The 13,915-nt window shown below is 40.6% G+C and overlaps 1 protein-coding gene across 5 annotated transcripts in view; it reads right to left on the reverse strand.

Moving 5' to 3' along the window:
• The window catches only part of PXK (PX domain containing serine/threonine kinase), a 50,145-nt gene that overhangs the window by 33,515 nt on the left and 2,715 nt on the right, over positions 1-13,915 (reverse strand). For all 5 annotated transcript variants that reach the window (XM_008576561.1, XM_008576563.1, XM_008576562.1 and 2 more), the window contains exons 2-3: positions 13,732-13,779; positions 4,340-4,526 (exon numbers count right to left, since the gene is read on the reverse strand). In XM_008576561.1, the coding sequence (XP_008574783.1) occupies positions 4,340-4,478 (139 nt within the window). In that variant the 5' untranslated portion in view covers positions 4,479-4,526; positions 13,732-13,779. The remainder of the gene's footprint in view (positions 1-4,339; positions 4,527-13,731; positions 13,780-13,915) is intronic.

Below are 13,915 nucleotides of genomic sequence, written 5' to 3' on the forward strand. Positions count from 1 at the left end.
AAAAAAAAAAAAAAAAAAAAAAAAAAACAGAGTTTTCCCTTGGTCTTTGGACCTTCATTTCTGAAGGCTTTCATGCCATGTAAAACTTTGATAAAATCAATTTGTTATGCTTTTTTTCTTCTTTTTTATTTTTTATTTATTTATTTATTTATTTATTTTTTGTCTTTTTGTCATGTGTCAGTAAGTGCTGATAAACAAGCCTGAAACAGGAAATGTAGAGTGAAGCCTTCAAGTCCATCCTGTGCTTCCCACAGAGCTCAGATGTACCAGGTGCCCCTACTTTGTGCAGTCTTTGAACTCCTAGATCCCAGCCCCGTGGGGTGACTACAAGAAACAAACACTGTTTCCTCCTGCAGCCGGGGTCCAGACCCCCAGTCTACTACAGCAAGTTGTGTTAAAGAGAGCCCTGCCAACTTTCCAAAACATCCTGGTCTTGTTCTAAAAATAATTCCCCACCCCCAATCCCACCTTGCTTTTATCCTGGAGCCCTCTACTATCCAACATATTCAAGGGATTGCTGGGGTTTTAGGACTAGAAGGGAAGTTATCTGGTTCATTCCCCCACCCCTGCCCCCCAACCTCTTGTTTTATAGGATAGGACCCAGACAGGAAATGCTGCTAATGACAAAGCTGGAACCAGGATCCAGGCCTCCTGATTTCTGGTCTAAATGACTTTTGTGTGGACATTAAATCCCCCTTATGCTGAGTGTGTCTGAAGTTTAAAGTGGTAAGATGGATATAGCACAGTGAGGCTTTTAAATGGTAGAAAGTGCCCTGTTAATAAGATGAATAAGGTGGGGGGCAGGTGGGGAACAGGTTGGGGGGATTCTCAGCTCACTCTCCTCATGACTGGAAGACACCTGTTTTCTCTGTACAATAGCTGGCTCTCAATTACACTTTCTAATTCAAATGAACACCTCACAACACCTCAAATGAATACCCCCCACAGAAGACCAAAGGCCTACGCTTCCTTTCTGTGGATTTGGTTATTTGGAGAAAACCAGGAATAAAAAGAAAGATCCAGCCATCCCAGGCTGTGGACCCAGGGAGGAGAGAGGTGGCTGCTGATGTCCTGAGAGCTCCTGATTACCCAACTCCTGGGGAACAGGATGGCCTCACAGTCCCTCTCTAATAAGGCACCCTCAACCTTAGTCAGAGCAGCAAGCAGGAAAAATGGCTGTGTTGATTTTCGCCACCACTTGAACAGAGAACTCCAATCCTGCTGAAGCTGGGTAGTGACCACAGACCATTTGGGAAATGAAGAGGCAGAGACATTGTCCACATCAAAAGGGAAAAGTGGGCCAGATTAGAGAAGTGCCAGAAGTTGGGAGGTGTGTAGAGTACACTTAGGGAACCACAGGCCATGCTGTGAATTTCAGGAAGGGTTCAGTCAAGCTGGCACGGAGGTGGCAGCCTACACTTCCTTTTCCTGAGGCAGCTGCTGAATCAGCCTAGAGACAAGTTCTGACATTTCAATCAAAGGGGGAAATAAACTGGCATCTCTGAAAACAGCATCATACCTATTACTTCATTACAGGACTGTGCCCTCTAAACAGTAGCTGGCTCGGGTTCTGGCAAGAATTTTGGGTGGTCTTTTATACCCCTGCCCACATCTGCTTTGGACTCCTGACCGTCTGCCACGCTGGGGGCGAGAGGCAAAAGATCGAGGACAATAACAGCATGTGGGGGAGGTACAATGGAAGAAAATACAGAGACCAGCCAACCTTCCAGGGGCCACATAGCATTTTAACATGAAAATAGACCAGACTACGATCACACAAACGTGTAACCCTGGGTAAGGCCCTCTGTATTAGTCCGTTTCCGTTGCGTATAACAAAATATATGGAACCGGGAATTATATAAAGAAACCAAAATTTCTTTTCAGAGGCTGGGATGTCCAAAGTCCAGGGAACACATCTGGTGAGGGTCTTGATGGCGGTGACAGTGACCCAGGGGTCTCACATGGACGAAAATGGTGAAGCAGAGAGAGCAAGAGACCAACCTCTCATTCACTCTCCTTTCAAAGCCCTCAGAACCACGCCCTGACCACCATTATTAATCCATTTACTACAGCGTGGTCCTACAATCTAATCGCCTGCCCACGGCCCCACCTTTCAATTACCTTAAGGATTTCCCACCCTCCCAACAGTCACAGTGGGGGCCAAGTTTCTTTTTCTTTTTTTTTTTTCTTTTTTAAATTATCAATATACAATGTAGTAGATTTTCGTGTCCCTTTACCAATTCCTCCTTTTCCCCCTTTCCTTCTCTCCCCCGCCACCAAGTTTCTAATACATAAAATTTGGGGGACACAATCCAAGCTTCAATCATTTGGGGGGACATTCAATCCATTACACCCTCCTTCTCTGGGGACCTGAGTTTCCTCATCTATAAAATGAAAGGGTTAGTCTTGATATGTCTCCTTGAAGATTCCTTGTAGCTCTGGCGCCATGTGACTCAATGTACTTCTGGCACAAGCTCCCTGAGAGCAGGGAGTGCGTCTGCTTCGCGGCTGTATCCCCAACACCCAGCCCTGCACATGGCATAGCAGGTGTTTAATGTTTGTTGAATAAATGGCATCATTACTAGTGCATGACACCTTGATGCTTGCCCTCAGGAGCACATAGGCAGACACTCTCAAGAATTAATGTAGACAAAACCACTGAACAGGGCGGGTTAGGGCTGATTTGATAAGTCAACTCAGATGGCCTGCTGTCTGACAATTTTGGGAACACTCAAGGTGAAACATGGAGAAATAACAGCCACAAAAGATGTTACTCTGACAGAATTTGAGCTGTCTCAAGTCTTCGAACTCCAGTCTTATCTGTGATGTCTTTTCTCTTATGCAAACCAAAAGACAAGCGGAAAGAATGGGATCCTAGTAACAACTCATTTTGTAACTTATAGTAAGTGTGAGTTTGAAATAAACTTTCCTTCTCTTGGTTATATTCTGGAAAGACATTTTCCTTAGCCCTGCAGAGCATTTCCATTAGAAAATGGCAGGTACATTATAGAGTAAGGCTTCTCACACTTTAATGTGCATGCAAATCACCTGCGGCCCTTGTTGAGCTCAGATTGATTCAGTAAGTCTGGGAGGGGGCCTGAATTCTGCACTTTTGACAAGCTCTTAGTAAAGCCAATTCTGCTGGCCAGAGAACCACACTGTGAATAGTAAGCCTCAAGGGCTCTGGTTTTCAAACTTGGCTGCACACTGGAATCACTTGGGAAGCTTTACAAACTACCAGCCCCACCAGAGATTCTGATTTAATTGACATGTATGCAGCCTGGGCATAAGGATTTTTTAAAGCTCCCCAGGTGGTTGTAGTATGCAGAAAGTTTGGTGCCTGAGAAGTACACCTCTACTTCTCCCCTCTCTGAAAGAGGAATAAAAAGTGCCTCTCTCTACTTCAAAAGGAATGCTTTGAGGACCCAATTATCCAATACAATCATCTCTATTCTCTTAGCAAGGAAATTAACAATACCGAGAACTCCACTTAGAAAGCCTCTTAGCATGATTTAGCTCTAACAAATCAGTTGAATTCTATTCATTGATTCAATTATACAATGGTTTCTATTGGTCTCTTCAAGGCCACACCAGAGTGTATAAAATATTTAGTTCCTCATTCTGCTGACATCAGGCTTAGGTTATTGATGCTGGCTTTGTGTGTAATCGGTATTGGAAGAGAGGCCCATTCTACCTCAGTCCCCTGGCAGCTGGCCTGATCCAGGGAAGATTTGGAAGAGAACTAGCTCCTGTGCTTTGCAGGGAGTAGGTCTCAGGGAACAAATGGAAAGACAGAAAGGACCCTTCCGAATCACTGTTGTGTTTAAAGTAAGTTCCTAGAAAAACCAGACACACTGTATATTGTAAATACAAAAAAAGAGCCAAATACAAATCAAATTGAGATTACTTTATACATTATTGTGGATTATTTACCCTCTAAAGACAAGACTATAAACACATAGACAGGATAATTTCTCTTCCATATTTTTCTGTGAGGACATTACCAACCTTTTGGAAGTAAATTATTTTCTTCTTATACATCTACTATAAATTACAATCAAATAAGTCTCAGTAAGTAAATAATACCCTATAACAAATAAGCACATTTCCCCACTTGGAAGTAGAGTTTCTCCCACATACATTATCTCTAGCAAAGTACAATAACCCTTTAGCCATGAAGAGTTAAATGGCCATAGCTCAGAGATCCCTTTGCTCACTAGTGTAGTTTGCAGAATAGTTATTTGGATCTAAATATTTCTTAACCAGCTCACAATTAGACAAGATATGATTGTAGCCATGAAGAGTTAAATGGCTATAGCTCATAGATCCCTTTGCTTACCAGTGTAGTTTGCAGAATAGTTGTTTGGATCTAAAAATTTCTTAACCAGCTCACAATTAGACAAGATATGATTTGTGGTGATAACGTTGAGATAATTCTGAAGACCTTTCTGCCTCTCAGCTATGAATTCACGATCCATGTTACCAATCAATTTTTTGGGAGGAAGAGGTAGACTTAGGCCTGCAATCTTAAAAAAAAAAAAAAAGGATTATATTCATGCTATCCACAGATAAGATTCAGTATCAGAATCCTGAACCATTACATTTCATTAAATCTAAGACAACACAGACTTTAAGATACATTCTAATTTCAGTGATAATAGAAAAATGTGAAAAAAGACTATGCATCTTAAAATTGATAAAATACAGTATTAAGCATAATAACTTTATAACTTTATTTTTTAAATATATTTTTATTTTTACTAAAGTTTATACATGATCATTTCAACAAGTAGTTATTATTATTGCCAGTCCCATGACATACCCCCCACTACCCCTGCCAACAGGTGACATATCCAGGGAGTTCTCCACTCCCCTGAGACAGCCACATTCAATTGTTACAGCTGATCTTTTGGCACTAGGGAATGCTCATATTGTTATGTCTCAATTTTTCATTTTTAGGCATCATCTGTAAATTTCCCGTTACGGAAGATGAGGATTAAGTTCTCTTTCACAATCCTGACCTTAACCCACACAACCTATACCAATCCTCCCAATATTGTTACATTATAATTTTATTTAGTACAACATTCATGTGTATATTAGGTGAATGATAGTCAAGACTGAGCTAAAGAGCCATGCTTACTTTTCCTTTCCAACAACTTGTAGTCTATTTTTCCAGTTTTCTATTCAACTCCACACTCTCCATCCATGCCCTCTCTCAACACACTGATAAACCAATTTTCTCTTTTGGAGAGTATCTTCCAGAGCCCACCAACCTGCTCCAAGCAGGACTCGTGGTCGCTGCACTGCTGCAAAGCTGGCATCCTGGGCCCTCTCTTATCTTCACCCTAGAGATGATTTGCCTTTCCCCTGCTGAACCCCATTTTATATCCCACCTTCCCTTTTCTTACATAATTACCTTGTTTTGGGTGGAACATACCCAATGTCAGCTTTAAAAAAGGGAGCAGGGCTGGCCGGTTAGATCACTTGGGAGAGTGAGGTGTTTATAACACCAAGGTCAAGGGTTCAGATCCCTGTAACCAGCCAGCCACCAAAAATAAATTAATTAATTTAAATAAAAAGGGCAGCAAGGGAAATAAATTTTTTGAAACCTTGCATATGTAAAAATGTCTTTATTCTCCCTTCACACTTGACTTACAGCTATTCTTTATGTAGAATTCTCAGTCGGCAATACTTTTTCTTCACAATTTTAAAGAACTATTTTATTGTCTTCTAGTTTACAGTGCTGCTTGTATAGGTCCAAGCATACTGATTCTTGATCCTGGTTTCTATTGTTGTTGTTTTTGTTTTTTTTTTTCTCCCTGGAAGCTTTCAGAATCTTCTCTGTGACCTCAATTTGTGAATTTCATGTGCCTTTATGTGGGTCTATTTTTGTCCTTTGTACTGAGCCCTTGGCCCTTTCAGTCTAGAAACTAATATCCTTAAACAGTTTGGTATTTTCTTGTATTATGTTATTATTTCTTCCCTTTCATGCCCTCTGCTTTTTCTGGAACTCTTATTTTTCAATGTTGGACCTTCTGGACTGGTCCTCTAATTTTCTTTTTTTGTTGTTTATTTTTCTTTTTATTTTCTGGTCCTCTAATTTTCTTATCTGTTCTCTCCTATTTCCCTTTTTTTTTTTTTTTTAAAGAATATTTCCTTTATCTTTCAACCCTTCTAAAGAGTTTTCATTCCTACTATCTTCTTTTTTAATGCTCTTTTCTATTCTTTTTTTTTCTTAATAGCATCTTGAATGTAGCATCCTGAATATGACACAATTTCTTATCTCTATGAGACAATAAAAGATAGCTTTTCTGAAGTGCCTGAAACATTCTTCTTAGGGCATACTTTCTGCTTCCTGAAGGTTCCTTTTTTTCTTATCTGTTTTCATCACTATCTTTGATGTTAAAAGTGTTTCTTAGTGGGAGTCCAGCATGAACAAGAACTGGGATTTAAGGGCCACATTTTGGGGGTATCCCAGGTCCACTCTCTGCCAGAAATCATGGGAAGATAATGTTGTGGGATGTGAGCAGTGAAATTGAGAAAAAAAACAGAAGACTCCTACAAAACAGACCCACAGGAAGAAAACTAAAAGAAAAACTTATATCAAGCAGGGTGGAAACACTAATACTTCAGTAACTGATGAGGAAGAACATGGAAAAATTTTACCAAAAATAAGTATTGAACATGGAAAAAAACTGAACTGGCTCTTAGGTACAAAAATCAAGGAATACCACAATATATTAGCAGCTGATCAGTCTAGTTATATATCTATATATATATCCCTTAAATAAAGGTCAAATCCAATAAAAACATTTAAAATAAACAAACAAAAAGTATTCTTAGTGGGAGTCTGGTGATCTTTGGTTGTCGCTTATATTTAAGAGTAGAGCACCAAAATCTAACTGGAAGCTCTGAGTGATGCCTGAGGCTTATCTACTGTGGGCTTTACCAGATAACCCCACTCAGCTATTTCATTGGAGGAACCTTTAGCTCTATCCTCTTATGCTGGGCAGATTCCCCAGAAAAGTTTCTTGCAATCTCCTGCCTGGAGAGTCTATGCCTGACTGCCAGAATTCTGGGAACTGAGAGGAATAAGAAGGCTGGGAGAAGAGGGGGTGGTCATACACATTATGTAGATGTGTTCAACCGTACCTGCATTTCCCAGTCTAAAGACTGTTTTATCCTCTCCAGAGACTAAACTTCCAGTTTTTTTGCTGGAGGGATGATGGAAAGCATAAGTTGCTCAGAGATTTGAGGATCTGATTACTTCTTAGACTTTCAAACTCCTGATTTTAGCTTGAACTTCACCCTACTCTGGAGGCAGCCCATTGGTGCTGCCAATTGCTGAACATCTGGGAGGTTCTGTGATGAAAATTGGGACCCAATGAGATTATCTGCTTCCCATCTCAGAACTCTGCTTCCCATATATGCTTAATTAGTTAGATCTCATCCACTGAATTTGCAGCCTAAAATGCTTTGTTGTAGTTTTTTTCTCCTCTCCTATTTGTTTTTGAGGGTGAGGGTGAGGGTGAGGGCGAGGGAGTGAGTGTGTGTGTGTGTAAAATCACGTTACTGTTGTTTTAGAGTGGTTTGGGGAGGGAAGAAAAGTAAATGTAGGTGCTCAATCTACTATCATTCTCCAGATCATTTAAAACTTTATGAGTCTGGGCCGGCCCGGTGGCGCACTCGGTAGAGTGCGGTGCTTGGGAGCGCGGTGGCGCTCCCGCCGAGGGTTTGGATCCCATATAGAGACCGGTCCGCTCACTGGTTGAGCGCGGTACGGGCGCGACACCGAGGGTTGCGATCCCGTTACCGGTCAGAAAAAAAAAAAAAAAAAAAAACAAAAAAAAAAAAAACTTTATGAGTCTTTTTTTTTTTTTTACTGTATTTTTTTATTGAATCATAATTGATTATACATATTTTGGGGGTTCAATGCTGACATATGTTGATCAAATCAATATTACTAGGATATACATGTTGTTACAAATTACACTTATTCTTTATGCCCCTCATCCAATCTTTCCCTATCTCCCTCTCCCTCCCCTGTCCCACCACTGATAACCCTAGATTTCTTCTCTCCTTCTGAAAGAGTAATGGTTACTCTGTTGATTTGTTGCCTAGATGATCTGTCCAATGCTGAGATCTGTGTTCAGGTCCCCCAATATTATCATAGAGCAGATGCTTCTTCTGTCACTCTGGAATGGGCTTTGTGGAGAGAGACATCCTCTTCTTTTCTTTGGTCTCTGCTGGTGACTCTCCTTGTGTTGATGCACTTCAGTGGCTGGTGGACCATCTGCATGGTGGTTGTGACATCTAGCCACTTTCACAGCAGCTGTGGTTACTGTGGTGGCTGTGGTGGGCCACCCACATGGAGGTGATGTTTTTGGCATGCTCCTTGGTGCTGGTGGTGTGCCTGGTTGTGGGTGGGGGAGTCCAGTCCCCAATCCATGCCTCAGGTCCCCTGGCTGGCCTGAGGCACTGGTGTTGTGCCTGGGCCGGAACTAATTTTTTGTCCTTTGCTTACTTCTAAAATGGGGAAACTTATGAGTCTATTTTTTTTTTTTTGTCTTTTTTCGTGACTGGTAACGGGATTGCAACCCTCAGTGTCGCGCCCGTACCATGACCGGCAATGGGATCGCAACCCTCGATGTCGCACCCGCACCGCGCTCAACCAGTGAGCGGACCGGTCTCTATATGGGATCCAAACCCTTGGCGGGAGCGCCGCTGCGCTCCCAAGCGCTGCACTCTACCGAGTGCACCACCGGGCTGGTCCATGAGTCTATTTTTTAAACTTAAAAATCAAAGCATCAGGGCCGGCCCGGTGGCGCACTGCTACAGTGCACCGCTTGGGAAGCGCAGCGGCGCTCCCGCCAAGGGTTCAGATCCCACATACAGACCGGCCGCTCATTGGCTGAGCAAGGTGCGGGAGCAACACCGAGGGTTGCAATCCCGTTGCCGGTCCCGGTCCGGTACGGGCACGACACTGAGGGTTGCGATCCGTTGCCGGTCACGAAAAAAAGACAGAAAGGAAAAAAAAAAAAAATCAAAGCATCAGATGGGCACTTTGATTTAATGAGCAAAGTCACTTTCAAACAGTAGTGCTATTCTACATTTGTGCTTATATTAGAGCAATCCAAGTGGCATTTGTATTGATTGAGGGTAAGGTCTAAAGAGAAGGGCATCTTGAATTCAAAAAAGAATGTAATCTAAACCATTCACGTGGGCAAACCTACTTACGATTGTTCCACTCCGTATTTTTCAAACAATGATACAGCCAAATGAAGACCTTGAACTTGATACTGGACAAGATAAAAAGATCAGCTGACAATTCTAAATTGCCTATTTCTCCAACATCATTATGAAAATATGTTAGAGCATACTTAGAGTGAATTTTCTATCATGGCATAATTCATTGCCAGATAAGACACTTAAATTTCAGGTTGTTTTCCTCATTCATACAATTCAACTTTACCCAGTAACAGTTTCTTTATTAACTAAAGAAATATGAAGATACGAAAAAAGCATATCACTCAGCTACTACACATCCAAGCCAGTCACTTTATTTTTTGTTCAGAGGCACAAAGTATTAAATCAAGGGTAACATATCACCTAAACCACAATTGATGTATCCCTTTCTAAAACTATTTAATGAAGTTGCAGAAGATAATCTCATTTATCTGTATGTTGTGTGTGTGTGTGTGTGTGTGTGTGTGCGTGCGCGCGTAAGCCCAGGATTATGGTTATATAAGCACAAAAATGTCTAAAAGGACTCACACCAAATGCTTAACAATAGCCACCTCTAGGAGCAGGTTTGTTAATTAATTTTTATTTCTCCACTATGAAATGTTTACAATGCCCATTTACTACTTTTTTTTTTTCAATTAAAAAAGAAAGCTCCTTTTGCTTATCAAAATGACAGTAAATGCAGCGAGGATAAAAAAAAAAATGCCATTAACCAGAATCAACAGATGAGTCTGCATGGCAGCAGACCCAACTGAATCCCACATCACTCAGAGTGGAGTCACATCTGACATCGGATTCACCAGAAAATATATTTTGGCCATTTTTCATTCACAGTGGAGATTGAGAATAAATTTGATGAAGTATCTGTTTTGAACTTTATGGCCTCCAAACTTCAACCAATCTATTTTTTCAAGCTTCCTTTCATTTGAGGAAAAGGTACTGATCTGCCCAGACTTCCTATCAGTTCTTCCATACCATCAAGTGAAACAAATAGTTCTTTTGCCAACAGCTGAGATTATAGTGTCCCTGTTATATCAGACAGACTGGGGGTGGTTTTCCTCCCCTAATTTAAGATCTCATAATAAATATTCCTGAAAGTACTAAAACTATGCAACATGTGTGCTATTTTAAAATCTTGCCCTTTAAAAAAGGTTAGTATTCAAGAGACACTTTTTTCTCTTTCAGTTCTCTCCTAGAATTTCTAAAATGCTTACCAATCACAGAATGTAAAATTTAGAACTCCAATGACTAACAAGAAGGAAGGGAAAAAGAATACTAGCACACAGAGTGATAAAGTCACCAAGCCACTGATTTCAGAGACACATCAATACTGATGACTTCAAGCCAGGATACCTCATCATCTCACTTTTACTTCCTTTCCTCTTTAACGTACCCTAATAATTCCCTTCTTGAGTTCCTTACAGAAGGAAAAGAAAACAAGAACACCAACAGAGAAGTCCCCAGAGTTCCATTCATAACAACTACAGAGTGCCAATGCAAAGGGGGAATGATCCCCAAAGTGAGGTCTAGAGCCCATAATATGACCTATGCTAGCTTAGTAGAAGCCTCTAAATTACATGACAAACTATACCACAATTTTAAGAAAACTAGCTTCTGTATGGAGGAAAAACCTTCAAACTTAATCTGTTCATCTCTCCTAACTTACTTCCATCATCAGATCTTAATCATCTGCAAATTGCCTTCTATCATATTCCAGTCAGTATTCTAGGGAGTTCTAAGCTTCCAATTTGTCCCAATTTCTCCCCAGAGTACAGTAAAGTCTCTCCTAGGTCAATCATGGCCATTAAAATTAGAATCACAAGACATCTGTGCTATTTAAGAGACTTCAGAAGTCGAGTTCAACCCCTTCATTTTAGATGGGGAAAGTGAGGCCCAAGAGTAGAAACGACTGACCCAAGGTCTCAGTGCTGGTCAGGGGCACGGCCTGGGCTCCTTCCCTCTCTGCCCAGTTCCCATCATTTCAACTGCCTGCTTCTTCCTTTTCTTCATTGTCTGCTGTCTCCCTTGATGGTTGCTAATTTGATGTTGTGTTTAAAATAAGGTGGTAATTTTTCTTCATTGTTACCACAAAATATGCTCACTATTAAAAGTTTGAAAAATGCAGCTTTTTTCTCTTTTCTTACTTACATAGCTTACATGTATGTGTTTGTTTATAGAGAACTTGGAAAGAACAGAACAGTATAAAGAACCAGAATAAAACATAACCCATAATCCTGCCACCTGGGAATCACCATTGTTAACATTTTGTCATATTTCCTTCCAATCTTTTTTTCTAAACATTCTGTGTAATTTATATTATATTGCATGTATAATTTTACATTCTGCTTTTTTTCCCCACTTAGGCATGTTCCTACTGGATGCAGATAACTCTGCGTATGTGTATTATATTTCTCTTTCTTCAGCAGGAATTCATTTATTTGTCAAAAGGGTAATCGAACACTGAAAATTATGGTCACAGTTTTATTCTGTGGTTTTGGAGTCTTTTTGGTCTGTTTCACAGAGGTTGTTTTGAAACTATTTTGTTGCCAAAAAGCTGTATGTACTTCCTTCTGTTTGTTTACTTGGATCCAAAAAAACCTCCCACTAAAATGATGTCTGGCCATATTCTGCACAGCACAAGCCAAAATCAATACATGCGGATATTTGCATTTGAAATAAGATGCACATTGAGAGTGCCTGTTTGAAAAGGGAAAATTACACTGAAGCAAAAATAAAACTCTAGTATATTAAAAAGGCCATAAATGAATGGTCATGGAGATTCAGCCTTATATCCCCAAAGTAAGAGCAAATGGGAGATAAAACCCTCTTCTCCATGCCCCCATTCTCAGGCACCGGGTCTAGGCAACTTCAATTTCAAAAATATTTCTCCCACAATTCTTACCCACTTGTGGCTGAATATCGTCGTACAAAGATCACTCCCCCTTCTTTAATACTGGGCACAAAGACAAAAACACATCGTAACTCCCAAATGCTCATACCACTTTTAACTCTCAAACACTCATAGCACTGTGGAAATGGCACATGGGCCACTGCATTGGCGGGGCAGAAGGAGTTTTAGGAGAAAATCTGCTGCTGGAATAAAGTGCACATCCGTGTCTTATCTACAATATCATCACAGGTCCAGCTTTTGTCTAAATGTAAAGAATATGCTATTAAAATCTATAAATGAAACCAATTAAACCTGTCAATGAGGAGAATTCAATCTCTGCCAATAGTCTATCTGGAGATTTAAATTGGTCATACTAAAATTTAAAAAAGAGGGCCGGCCCCATGGCTCACTCAGGTGAGTGCGGTGCCGTTAGCGCCGAGGCCACGGGTTTGGATCCTATATAGGGATGGCCGCTGCGCTCACTGGCTGAGCGTGGTGCAGAGGACACCAAGCCGAGGGTTGCGATCCCCTTACCGGTCCAAAAAAAAAAAAGAAAACATGTGTCAAATGCATCACAATTATGGCAATTACATAAAGGTCTTGCAGCTACTTGGGTCAATTCTTTCAGAATGAAAATAAGGCATTCATGCTTTCAGCAATGTTGTAAATAATTTTAAAGTCTGGACTCTACAAATGCTATTTTCTAAAGTCTGATCAATAAAATGTGGACTTTTGAAAAAAAAGAAAGCATTATGCCCCCTCTCACAGCCCTCAGTCCTCCTGACCTTTGTGGACAGGATTAGAGATCACTCAGAATAAGTAATGATGGCTAGCTCGCCAATGAGGGAGCAGTCCTTTACCTGCTGGCTAAGCTGGTCATGAGCCAAGCACTCTGGTTCAGGTTTAAAGGGTTTTACATTACCACTGAAATCTGAGGTATGCCACAAGCCCAGTGGTCTTCAGCAATCCACAGCTCTTGAAGACAGTCTGCCGAGTGAAGACATGACTGGTGTTGCCAGTACTTCCATGATGCTAAAGCCCCTCTTGGACCCTTCAACCATTACCAGCACTGACTGTGTTTCCAAACAGACTTTGCAGCTCATCCTTCTTTCCACTATGGCCATTGAGTTAGGAATAAGTAAATCAAATGGATTTAGGAATATAAACAAGTTGAGCCAAAAAATGCTGAGTCTCTACTCTTACTGTTGAAATGCTGACCCGCAATGTTGACTGCACAGCCTAGTTTAGTAGACAGAGTCTGAGAGAGTCCCAGTTCCATAAGTGAACAATTCTAGCAATCCACTTAATAATTCCTGATCTGTGTAAAGGACATAATAATACATCAGCATTCCATGATTGTGGTAAGGATACAGTCTGGCACAAAGATACTCAGTTGTAAGGTGACTATTAATTATAAACCACATGTTTGTTACCAAAAGTTTATTTTTAGAGCTATACATCATCTGTTTAAAGTATGAATTTATCTCCTTTGCCAGAGAAATTCTCTAATTTCTTGTTCCTGATATTGCCATTTCCAACCAGTTTCTAAGACACTCCAAGCAATCAATGTGTGTTACTGGAGTTTGAACATTTACCTGCAAGCTGTTGTTCAGCAAATCAAAGTCACTGTATCTTCTAACAATCTGTAAGAGACAAGACAGTGGTGTTTTGATTCAGCAAAGACCATCTCTTTTCATTTCCTTATTTAATGTTTACTAATATTAGTAATATTGGCACTCTAGAGCTGAGGTACTTGTGCTAAGGTTAGTAGGGCTTATA

Source organism: Galeopterus variegatus, unplaced genomic scaffold (assembly GCF_000696425.1).
Source record: "Galeopterus variegatus unplaced genomic scaffold, G_variegatus-3.0.2 Scaffold1367, whole genome shotgun sequence".
Lineage (NCBI taxonomy): Eukaryota > Metazoa > Chordata > Mammalia > Dermoptera > Cynocephalidae > Galeopterus > Galeopterus variegatus.